The following is a 12,491-nucleotide window of genomic DNA, read 5'->3' on the forward strand; positions in this document are numbered from 1 at the left end:
ATGAAAAACTTTCGTAGGACGTATTTTCTTGTAAAGTTCATATTTACTGAGATATCGCACTTTGACGCACTAATGAGCAACCCTGTATATAATAGGTCTTTTGAAACTAGTTTCGAACATATTAATTGTCATTAGAGTAGCTTAGGTTGCAAATGACACATCCAACAGCCTGTACTTTATAAGAGCATTAAAGAAGCATTCCAAAAAAAATTTTTTTTCGTTATCATTTTAACTTTTCACAATTAAGTTTACAAATATCGGATGCAGCTACGCCTGTAGGATTCCCTTAAGATAGAACATCAATTTGAGTTTTTTGTCCCAAAGAATCTAGTACATTTTCGCATAAAAATAATGAAAAACTGAGCAATATGATTAACTGTAAAAGACAAATATTTACTAGAAATTAAACTGACCATTCTAAAATATAAACATTATTAACTGGGGTCAACATATCATCAAATGTTTATATTATTTTTACCGTGAACCGTCGCCTATCAAGGAACCATAACGAAAACAACCGGACGATTCAGGAAGTGCATGGTATATTTATTGTTGAAGTTTATAAGAGCAACTTATAAAAAGCAAAAGCTGCAATTAAAGTTTAACAGTTTTTCGAGATGGGTCAAGTGCGTAAGAATCTCACTCTGTTAGTGCTTATCATAGGGTTCAGTGTAGTTATTTCCGCGCCGGCCAAGAAAAGCAAATGCGATGGGAAAGGATTAAATATTACTCCGTCCGAACAATCGTGTCTTCTCGGGCATATGCTTGAAGTTCTTACTCAGCTCATCAACAACCAAAAGCATCCCATTTGCCTGAAGACGAAGGTACCACAATGTTTTCATGATAGTGGGACTGATCAAAACAAAACGGACGTGCATATCAGGGACGACACATCTGATAGAAGCTACAACGAGGACTCTGCTTCCGAGACTTGCACAAACGAAGATACTTCTGAGGCGTGCGATTCAGCCGAGCTGTACTCCAGCAGCACAGAATCACAGCCTACGTCTAAAGCGTATGAATATCCGGAAGAAGAATATGAAGATATTTCTAAGGACATCCCTACAACGACATCAGTAAACGAAGATGAGAGTGATAATCTCAATGAAGACATCTCAACGGACAGACCCGTAACGACTGCAGCAACTGAAGTTGAGACTGAAACTACTGAAACAGAATTTTCTGACGTCAGTCCTACAACAGCAGCAAGCGATGATGTGAAGGAAAATATATATGGAGATATTTCTACCGACGTACCTGTAACTACACCAGCAACTAACGATGATGAAAATACTGAAGAAAACTTGAATGAGGACAACCCTACAACGACAGCAGCAAACGAAGATGAGAGTGAAAATCTCAATGAAGACAATTCTTCGGACATGCCTTTAACGACACCAGCAACTGAATATGATAGTGAATATACGAAGAAAGATTTTGATGACAGCATCCCTATAACAACAGAAGCGCGCGAAGATACCAATGAGAAGGGTTTTCCAGCAGACTTTAAAATAATAACAAGACCTACTCCAGAACCAACCATCGATAGTCTTGATGCAGATGCTTCTTTTGCCACTACAACTACTGAAATCACCGATTTAAATTCGGTAACATATTCGAGTATTAATTCCGATGTAGAGGAAATAACTCCGATTTCAGATAACCAGGAAGGATTAACTGATAATTCTACAACCGACACTGAAATTACTGAACCCGAAGTTTCTCCCTTAAATGCTGACCCATCAAACACTGCAACTGAAGCTTCAATACAAACAGCAACAGATTTCCTATTTCCTACCGACGAAGGCTCGGAAACTTTATCACCTACAGAGACCATAGAAAGCTTTAGTACTAATTGCCCAATTGAAAATCGAACCCAAAATCCCGAACTATTGTTTATACCAGTTGTAAGGGTATTGAAAAACAGTACTGCTTTATCGGTTTCAGAATTAGCTTCGTATATCAAAAGCCTGTTTCAGTAGTAATACGATATCCAGATAAGTAGTAGTATCTGAATTAATTTATTTTGTATTTTGTTATATTTAAGTGATATTTATGTAATATTTTTGCTGCTAATTTTGCTGAAACCAGTATGCGTTGTTTCAAATGAGGCACGTTTAATAAATAATGTAAATTAAAATATGGAAAATGGGCTTGCAGTGGTGATAATAGCACCAAAGCTCCTCCTATCCGCCATTATTAGGCAAATCTATTGGGCGCCAACAGATCTTTGCTGTGATCTTTATAAGCAAGTCCAATTTTTAATTTGAAGCTATTGCTATTATATAAAACATTTAGGGATTAAATTAGAAACCAGCGTTAAGGATGAGTTTTTTATACAGAAAATGATTTTCCTTAAGAGTTGATTGATGATTATGACTTGATAAAAAAGCGAATTCTGCTCAATACATTTTTTTCTGAGCTTATTTGGACTATACATATTATTCCCAAATAATAGTCACATTCACATTGTAAGAGCACTTTTTAATTCTCCACTATATTACCGGATCTGGAATTAAATCGGCCACCATCATCAATTTTTTAAAATAATTGGTCTAGAGGGGGTGGTAATTTATACAGGGCGAGACCCCCTCTTAGATCGTACAGAAATAGCTACTGGGAAAAAATGTTCATATAATAGTGTTATTTATAAATTAGTTTCTGTTACTTTGGACTATACAGGGTAATTCAAAATAAAGGTATGACAGTCAGGTTTATTTTTATATGCCTACTTTTTAATCCGGAATCAGCTTCTGCATTGAATTGGAAGTATTTTTTGTACAACATACTAAGTATATGACTAAATTGAATGTTTTGAACATAACGGTATTTAAACATGGAAATGCACTTGCCTGTAGAATGAAATATCACTTTGATAATATTCAAAAATAATTCTAGAAAACAAAAGATATAAACTAGTGCGTTTGCCAATTCGTTAGCTAATTGCTTTGCAAGTTTTTAGGTCACGTTCAATTACATGCACGCAAGCTGTTTTTAATTGAACTTAATTATAATAATAGAATCGAAGACTAGAAATGCAATAGTTATTGGGAATCAATCAAAATAGTCTACAAAATTTTCTTCTGTAAACAGTAAGGATTGTTTGAACATTTGTAGGCTACCAATCGACTGGCTGCTGACATTAATTTATCGCGTTGTTTGCATTTTGCCTGGAGCATTTACCGCAAGACATGCGTGTCGACATATTCTTAGTTTGAATACCGTCTATTTTCGGCTGTTGTAATTAGCTGTTTAAGTGCAGATGTGCAATGCTTGAAATGTTTGCAATATAGTCAAATAGTAACGTTCCTAGATGAAATTATTACAAAAGTCAGTTTCCAAATCACATAGATTGTTAATTTTACGAATTTTTAACAATGCAAAAGTAAGTGAGAATGGTGAAAAGTTATTAATGCTTAGGGAAATAGAAGATTTTCAAATATGGGGACAAAATATTTTAAGGTATTCGAGTTTTAACTTGGCTGTTTTCAATGCTCTATTTTTCTTGGGCCCGTCTCTTTGAAAATACATATTTGGATCTAAAAACTGACTCGCGTAAAAAAAGGCCTCCTCTACATTTTTTCGTGAAAACTGATATCGCTTCAAGTTAAAAATGACCCGTCAGTCTTTCTTTCACGAAAATTAATTAACTAACACTTTCTTCAGGGCTCCATTAGGTATTTTTAGATCTGTACTTGACGACAACAGATTCCATGACTTTCGGTACCATGTCTTATAAATTTTTTTGTAATTTTTTCACCTCTTCAATGATGTACGAAGTAGTACGAATGATTGTTTTATCAACGTCTGGCCACACTGTCGAATAACGACATTTTTAGAGTCAAATTAATTTGATTGCGAGCGTTACTCTATTGGAAAATTTCCTATAGGTCAAGAATGTAAACAATTATATGGGAAAATAAATTATTTTCTTCAGTTTCGTTATTATAATTTACCTCAATTGTAAATTAGGTACTTCACGTTAACGGTGACTGTGTGTTCTGTTCTTGGTGGTAAAACTTCAGTCACATAATGAAGAAATGAAAAGAAAAAAATGAGAAACTCATCCAAGATCTAAAAGATGGTGGTGCAATTATGAGCAAAATGAGCCGTTGATCGCTCTCACTATATTGCTTAGTCCTATCGGTACCCAAAAATACCAAATAACACATAAACAGAAAATGTATCGATAAATTGAAATGACGACTTGGAAAAATTGACAAAAACTGTCAATAATTTAAATTAATTAACATCAAATTTCTGTCTCACTTGGTGGTCAAGTAATAGAAAAAGTAAACGACAATTATTACGTCACTGCCACCGAGCTTGCGACAGCCTGTCTTTCAGTTACCCGGCAATAGAGGTGTGCTAAACGGTTATTTTTATCGAACAGGTTACAACGTTACAGTTTCACTTTGGTATTAGATTCCAAATTACGACTCCAAAAGTAACATGTTCCTTTTTAAATTTTTCATTAAAATTCGCAATGATGATGGCAGAAATAGTGATGATAAATAATGATTTAGTTTATTAAAACAAAATATGAGTAAATACTTTCAGAAAAAAACTGACAATAAAATCGAATGTTTTAAATAAAATATACGCTTTGCATGCGAAAATGTTTAAGAAGCTATTTTCATCTAAAAATTAAGTAACATTTAAGAACAATTTTTTGCGGGCTTTTTACTAAGTCTAGTTCTTCGCTCGTTTATGAAAGCATCCGCGTTGAAAAATAATCTCTCGCTTGGAACAGAGTACAACTTTGTCAAAATCTTGAAAAATTATTAAGTCATGAATAACATTAAATAATCCACATTAGCGGTAATACTTATATACTGAAAATGCTGAATTATATCATCAACGCAACTAAAAAATATTTTGCTAATCTGACCAGTTATGGTTCCTGGAGATCTGAAGAGTAATTCTTATAGACCAAAGGTGATAAACAGAATCATCAACGCACAGCGCAACTAAACATATTTTCCGTTGACAAATGGTTACTGAAACTGTTACAACTGGATAGAAGGCTCGACGGTGTCGCATCGGTTCGGTTCGCTGGTGCGAACCACTTTTTCGGGTTTATCAGACGGTTCCCAAAAAAACCGATTAAATTGGCAAAGTGCAACTGCAGTTACAGGTTACACGTCTGGAATTGAATGGTTATTTTAGCGGTTACGTTAAATACCGACCATCCCTATCCGGCAACACATTCGAAACTCAGTACTTAAATAATTCAGTTTTTTTTTCTAATTTCAATTTAGAATTTAGCTATTGTTTGCATCTAAAACGGCTGGTTCGATTTAAGTTTGTTTGGTGTCACTAAAGAATTTGAAACAAAACTTTAATATGAGGAATGACATGATAGATAGGGCCAGTTAAAATTCTTAAAATTGGGTGGTTATAGCGCGAAGGGGAGCAACACGAAGGAAATTAAAATATTGATTTGAATGTCTCCATTTATCTAAATTGACGCGTTTTGTTTTACCGTAAATTCCAGCAATTAATAATTATTTAAGGAGCCTCGTTTTTAAATGAGCGCACTGTGCATGATTTTGTGTCACGCAGAACAATTGCAGGACTCAATGAATGGTTAACGACATAGTCAAAGAGTTTCAATGCTGAGGATGCAACCTCAAAACACTATTGAAATGAAAATGCAAAATAAAATATGTGATTTTAATAAAGTTTGATGGAACTAATGATAATGTTAGGGCAATCGATTTTGTAACAGATGCGCAAATTATACTAACATTATTCACAAATATGAAAGAAAGTAATGCTGAGGTGAAAAATGGAGGCTGGGTCCAATGATAACTGTAACTCAGAACTATGCATAATAATGCAGAAAACAACTGAAAGTTGTTACGTTTTACAATTACGAAATGTCGCTAAAGAAGTTTGGAACAGGTTCTGCGTTCCAGAAAGCTACATAATTGCTGCATTAACTTTGCACTTGACGAGTGCAAACTAAAATGTGTCTGATTATGTTGTTAAATCACTAACTTAGATCGATTTTCTGTTCATTCGAGAAAGTTGTTTTATCGGTTTATCTTGCGTTTCATCATTGTGTCCGTTTTTTTATTTATTATTGTATGTTGTTATGCAGCATTACTCAAATAGTATCTGGTATTTTGCATTTTTGATAGTGGTCCGGTATGTGTGTTTCCGTTTATTTGAAACTTATTATGATTTTGGAGCAGTCGCGTGGGGGGAGCAGCCAAGTGAGCCATGCCGCATTCCGTTGGACGGTTGTAATGATGTGATTTGGAAGCAGTGATAGGAAAAGTGTTGTTTTGTGTTGGTTGTATTTGGCCGAGTATTTGCCGTGTGCAATATTAGTTTCGTAGCGACAGGCGCGCAACATGACGCAGAGCGACGTTGAGCGGTGAGAGCGCCTCAAAATAAAACATCGGTGGCCGCGAGGGGCGCCAGTCCCCAGGCCGATGGCCATCTAGGATTACCTTGGCCAAGTATAGACTCCAGACACCTCGAATCCGTAATGCCAGGAGCCACTATAGGCGCCCTGTCCCTTCGGGCCGGTACACACACCGTGTCCATGAGCTTTCCCATCTTCCCAGCCGCCGCAGTATGTTCCGCCGTCGTCGAAATCGAATCGGCCCCCGTTAACGTGGCTGCGAGCTGCAGCCGTTCCCGTAGCCCCCGTAGCCGCGGGACTTCCACCGGGTGCTCCACTATCAGGCTGTTGCTGCATCGCGCATTCACAAACCCTCCTTGGTCAACATTTTCACTGTTCGTCTTCGTCGTCGTAGGGGAAAGAATGTCATCTCGGCATGTCGCGAGACGGAGTCGGCTGCGAATCGACGCGATACTGGGACGCTCGTCCGGGGCCGGCAACGTCCCGATGCCAGCGCCGCGGCGCACGCGTTTCCACACGTTCTTGTCGATTATACCGTCCGTCCGTCCGACTACATTGCTGATATGCAGGAGATTTTATTTTAATTCTGTGCCCTATTCCTTCAACCAAATCAGATATTTGCCCATTAGGAAATCAACGTTTTTAAAAACTGTTACACATTTTATTTAGAAAGTTCAAGTTTTTAAAATCGTGGGAGTTGCACGCACTAAACTATATTAAATTGCTAACAATTTCCTATTTATCTATTCTTTGATGTAAATAAATATTTCAGGGGATGATCTGGGTTGTGTGGGACTCCAGCTAAGCTGTTTACCCACTAAAACCCTTTCCTCGCCGCCGAGGTGGTGTTTGGCCTTTCACCGCGGTCATTTCTGTCCTATTGTGCCCTCGTAATTTTACTCCCTCATTATCCCTGTATATTCAATTTCAAATCAAAATTCATTCCTGGGTTTCGGTCATTTATTGTCTCTATTTATCAATTAAAATACGTTTCGGTGTATTTTTCCACCATCATCAGTTTTTCTAAAATAACAGATAGTTAAAAAAAAGTTCATTAATTTAAAAAACAATTACAGTTCGTCAACAGCCTCATCATATCACACACTAAAATACATTACAATTGCAACACTTTAAAATACTCTAAAATTAATTAGGCCTAACAGGTGATTAGTCAGGACAATCAAACCTGGGAAGAGACTAGAATTCTTCGTTCAGACACTTAAATATTTTTACTGACATGTGTAGAGCTGTTGCTGCTTTAAGCCTTGGCATATATTTGGAGTATTAATTTTGTCCATTTTGGACACAAAGCGAATAAAATACTGTTTATATTGATTTCTTTTACTTTCAGCTACTTTTCTTTGCATTCTGAGGATATTATTTTTGGTTTGCAAAATTCTTCAATATACCGGGTGTTAGTTAATATTCCATGTTTATTTCATTTAATTAATGTATGATATACTGAGCTAAGATTGTCGGTATCCGATCTGAAATTTATAGCATTGTTATGTTTTTTAATCTGTATCATTTCATGGACTTTTCTCTTATTATAATTACTCTCGTTAATCAGTATTTTTGTGTTATCAAAATCGAAATTATGCAACCTCTGTTGTGCAAGCTGTGCTAATGCTGTACCATTTTCGTTATTTTTTCTTAGGCTATACTTATGTTCGTATATTCTTTTCTTTAGATATTGTCCTGTTTGACGTATCTATGTGTTATCACAATTCAAACAGTATATTTTGTAAATTACATTAGGCGTGTCTAACTTGGGGATGATAATATATCATGAATTCAAGGGTTCCACATAGTTTGCATAACTAAAGTGTCCGTAAAACTAGTCTGAAGAACGCCAATAAAATATCAATATGCGCCCCATGTTCGGTGTGGTTAAGATGTCATATGGTTCATATAAGTAACTCTTGTACAATAACCGATCATGAACTATTTGTGATAAATCGTGGACACAGGCTCATACCATTCAATACTAATATACAGCGAGAGATCAAAATGGGCGTCATTCCTTCTAATGAATTGTTATTTTTATTTTCATTCCTTGAAATAAGGGCTCACTTGAAGAGTACGCAACACACAAAATAGTTGAAAATCGAATTTCAACTTTGTTTATAAGTTCTAAATATATTCAAATGGTCCCATGTCTGGTTGGTAGCGTATTTAGCATATGAAAGAAAAAAATATTTTTACTTTAAATTATTGAAGTGAAAATGTTTGAAGTGAGGTCTCCTTATGGCACGGTGTAAGCCTATCTGAATGCGTTACGGCGCCGTTATGTCTGGCCGTCCTCAACCCGCAGTCTGAACAACATATCCAGAAGTAATTCTGGATTTATTACCTTAATAAACCATATTCCGAAAACTATTAGTTTCCGATCTACAAGGCGTTAAAGTTTGCAATGTAAAAAAATTATATTTTTTAATATTGCGGTTACCGCTTGGAATATTTTAATGATGGCTTAGGCACTTAGAAACAAAGTGTAGAAATTTTGCTTTTAGTTTTGCAAGTGGTGTGTGCATAGGCACGACTGTAGATAATTTTAAATAAAACAATGTTACGCCACTGTTTTTTCTAAAATTAAATATTATTTATCAAGTTCTTGTACAATTCGGAAGAGAAAAGGGTCTCCTGACTTTTTTTCTACAACGCACCGGTTTTGAGTAAGAAAAATTAAAATTGATTTATTGCATAGTTAATCGGGTTGTAATTAAATAGCGTTTGCTATAAAAACAGCAAAAAATAGTGCTCTTACAAAATCAATAGTATTACAAAAATGTATTTCTAGCCGCAGTTGACATCAGTCTTAGAGTTTTGAATGTAATGGTAGTAGGTCTTCCTCTCTCGATTAAAATTTGCTCGGGCCACAAAATTCTACCGAGAAAAGTTGAGTCCTCCATATCGGCGTTTAACATAAATCGACAGAAGCCTTAAAGGATCTTCTTACAGATGTACTTTCTCTTTGTTCAATGTCCGAACGTTCCACTGTGATACCATAAGACGCATAGTCGCAACGCGTACGCTCGTCGGATCTTCTTGAAAACCCCTAAGAATGGCTTCTTCGTCATTAGTACCGTAACTTTGGAAGTCGCAGGATCTTGCGGGCCAATTGACTCATTCTCAAACTTATGCGTCCTGGACATTTATCTTACAATAGGGCTCTAACTGCCAGTGTTGTGTGACTCGTTGCCCCATCCTGCTGCAACCACATGTCTTCCAGATCATAATCTTTAATTTCTCTCCAAAAATAATCGGTTAACATGCGTCCATAGCGCTCAGAATTGACTGTTATGGCTCTTCCTTAATCGTTTTAAAAAAAATACGGCCCAATAACACCACCGGACCATAATGCACAACATACGGTCCCTTTTTCAGGATGCCAAGTCCTTTCTGCAATCACCTGATGATTTTGAGAGCCCCATATACGGCTATTCTGTTTATTCACGTAACCACCAGACGAAAAATGAGCCTCATCGCTGAAGAAAATTCGATTCGAAAAGTCATCATCAACGGCTTGTTGTTCAATCACCCAATTTACGTGTTCTGCGTTGACTGTGGTCTTGAGGCTTAAGTTCTTGAGTCAGTTGGACTTTGTACGGATGGAGCTGCAAATCCAATTGCAAAATTCGCCACAATGAGCCGTAAGACAAGCCCAAATGTTGAGCACGCCGGGAAATCGACGAATTCGGGTCTTTCTCCACACATTGAGCAACAACAGCGATATTTTCGGCTGAACGAATGTTGCGATGATGCACAGGCCTTACAATATCAGTAACCGATCCAGTGTCTTCAAATTTTTCCACTGTGTTCGAAATTGCTTGCTCTGTGGGTAGATTATGTCGACCGTAATCTGCTCGTAAAGCCCTAAACGTTAATACCGCAGAATCATCATTTTTAAAGTAACATTTAATAATTTTTAAGCGTTCTTCGACAGTTAAACGATCCACATTTCAAAATGGTAAACCTTCAACTAAAACAAAATCGCTTCGTATGACGCTTACCTTTAACAGAGATCAAATAGCAAAGTTTTACTGTCCCAACCTCGAATTGGATAACCCATTATTTAAGTTACCTATATCAAGAAGCTAAAAAACCAAAAGTCATATGCTGTTAAATAAATATGTACAATTAACAAAACAAAAATTGTCAGTGTCCTCAATTTAATTTTACACCTGAGTTTCTTAACGTTCCGTATCAATTTTTAATAAAAATTAAAAAACTTAGAAAGTATTATTTTTTTCGCGGCCTATATAAAAGTTGTAAAGTGGATAAAAAGCTTTTGAATGTATACCTACAGCATTCACGGCACAACCATTAGTGAAGATATATTCAAACGAGTGAAAAATGCCGTTCAGAAGAAACAATCGTTATTGGAAAAACGTAAAATGCATTACCACTAATGGTTAAATAACCACTTGTGAAAAATTATAGGTGTCTTTGCTTTCGTACCAAAGGTTGTCGAAAATGATAGCGGCTCAAGACGATTAATAGGACATTCCATCTTAAATCAACAGTCCGTATTCTTATAATACTATCTATACATATACTAAATTAGATAATTTAGTATAAAAAATAATGTGCCAAAACAGAATAAAATGAATCAGTTAATTTTGCACTGACACAATGGGCCTATCCACTAATAACAATTATATTTTACACCAAGTTAAAAAAGAAAGGAAAAAGGGGAGTAGCGGAAAAAAATCGTCTCTAAGAATTAACACAGTAAAAATATTACAGTGGCCATATGGAAGTATGTGTATGTATATACCAATATATACATAATTGCCGAGCTTTTTCACAGTTTAATTCACATTTAACTGTTGATAATAAATAAACACACATCAATACCTGCATTCTATTTAATGAGATCACGACTTTTTAATTTAAAAAATAAGTATGTTTTTTGTTCTCTCCTTGTTGCATAAGATTGTGATATACTGTTTATTTCAATTGTCCTGAGGTATATGTATGGTTCGTTTTCTAAATGTGTTGTTTTACAGCTTTACAACTTAAAACAACTTTTACAACTGTAAACTGAAATAAAACTCATAAAAACCATGTTAAGGTCATGGCACTGGCTTTATTGAAAAGGCAGTTGTATGCCATAGCTTAAATATGATTTGGGGCATATGGGCGCCGCGTCTGACTCGAATGAAGAGCAATCCACTGAGAAAGTCCAATTTTCGACCACTTTGATTGTATCAGATCATAAAAACGCAGTGAGTTTTTCTGGATATAACGGCGTCAATAATGGCTTTCGGATTTTCAATTTGCGTCGCTTCAAGTTTGACTATTTATTTCAAAAATCGCTGTTGTTCACCATGCTTTACGGTCGACATAATCGTTTTTGGCTCAATGGTTGCGTAAATAAACAAAACTGTCGAATTTGGAGCGACGAAAATCCAGAAGCCATTATTGAGACCCCGTTATATCCAGACAAACTCACTGTTTCTTATGGTCTAGTGGAATTTTGAAAATGGTCGAAAATGGACTTTCAGATTGCTCTTTATTCGCGCCAGCCGAGTAAATTGTTGCCTTTTCAATAAAGCCCGTACCATGACCTTAACATGATTTCTATCAGTTTTATTTCAGCTTAAAGTTCCATACTTCTTTAAAAAAAACATTTCATTCGCAAACTGCTTCATAAGACTCCGCAGCTTATTGCATAAGTTTGTTATATTTGATATTTAATTATATTTCATCTGTCTTTCCAGCCTTGGGAAAGACCCGAATAAAGGGTCAAAACTTGCGTGATTTTTTTAGATTAAAACGCGCTGCTTATTCCACTCCCAAATCTGCTATCTAAACATACATATTGCTATCATTGAGGAATTAATTGTTTTGCAAATCCACACTCGGTGTAATTATTGGTTTTTGAATTATTCAATTCTGAATGGAAAAATATATTCTCTCTTACAAAATTCACAGCTATATCTCCAAAGTGCAACGCACAATTTAAACACACATGATTTGCATATGGTATGTTATCCGCCTTATCAGTCAACTGGACATGAATAAAAATTTGTTAAGGAATTATTGCTCGAAATAAAGAAACATATCTTTAAATAATGTCGAAAGAAATCAATATTTTAAAAAATTAGTT

The 12,491-nt window shown here is 35.8% G+C and overlaps 2 protein-coding genes across 3 annotated transcripts in view; one reads left to right on the forward strand and one right to left on the reverse strand.

The window, feature by feature from the left end:
- Positions 1-6,874, reverse strand: part of LOC109534014 (probable serine/threonine-protein kinase ndrD) — a 75,020-nt gene extending 68,146 nt beyond the window's left edge. Inside the window, exon 1 of one of the 2 annotated variants that reach the window (XM_048664842.1) lies at positions 6,462-6,874. In XM_048664842.1, coding sequence (XP_048520799.1) covers positions 6,462-6,712 — 251 coding nt within the window. In that variant the 5' untranslated portion in view covers positions 6,713-6,874. The remainder of the gene's footprint in view (positions 1-6,461) is intronic. The other variant, XM_019899556.2, reaches the window with a different exon arrangement.
- Positions 539-1,771, forward strand: LOC125503841 (dentin sialophosphoprotein-like). Its single transcript, XM_048664843.1, has 2 exons — positions 539-1,607; positions 1,660-1,771. Exons 1-2 carry the CDS (start codon positions 618-620, stop codon positions 1,675-1,677), a joined length of 1,008 nt encoding a protein of 335 aa, XP_048520800.1. The 5' UTR covers positions 539-617; the 3' UTR covers positions 1,678-1,771.
- Positions 6,875-12,491: the final 5,617 nt, after the last annotated feature.

The sequence above is a fragment of the Dendroctonus ponderosae genome, unplaced genomic scaffold (assembly GCF_020466585.1).
Source record: "Dendroctonus ponderosae isolate FM_Combo_2020 unplaced genomic scaffold, Dpon_F_20191213v2 Dpon_F_20191213_3, whole genome shotgun sequence".
NCBI lineage: Eukaryota > Metazoa > Arthropoda > Insecta > Coleoptera > Curculionidae > Dendroctonus > Dendroctonus ponderosae.

Coding starts and splice junctions, on each gene's coding strand:
- LOC125503841 (XM_048664843.1), top strand. CDS start 618: ATGGGTCAAGTGCGTAAGAATCTCACTCTGTTAGTGCTTATCATAGGG.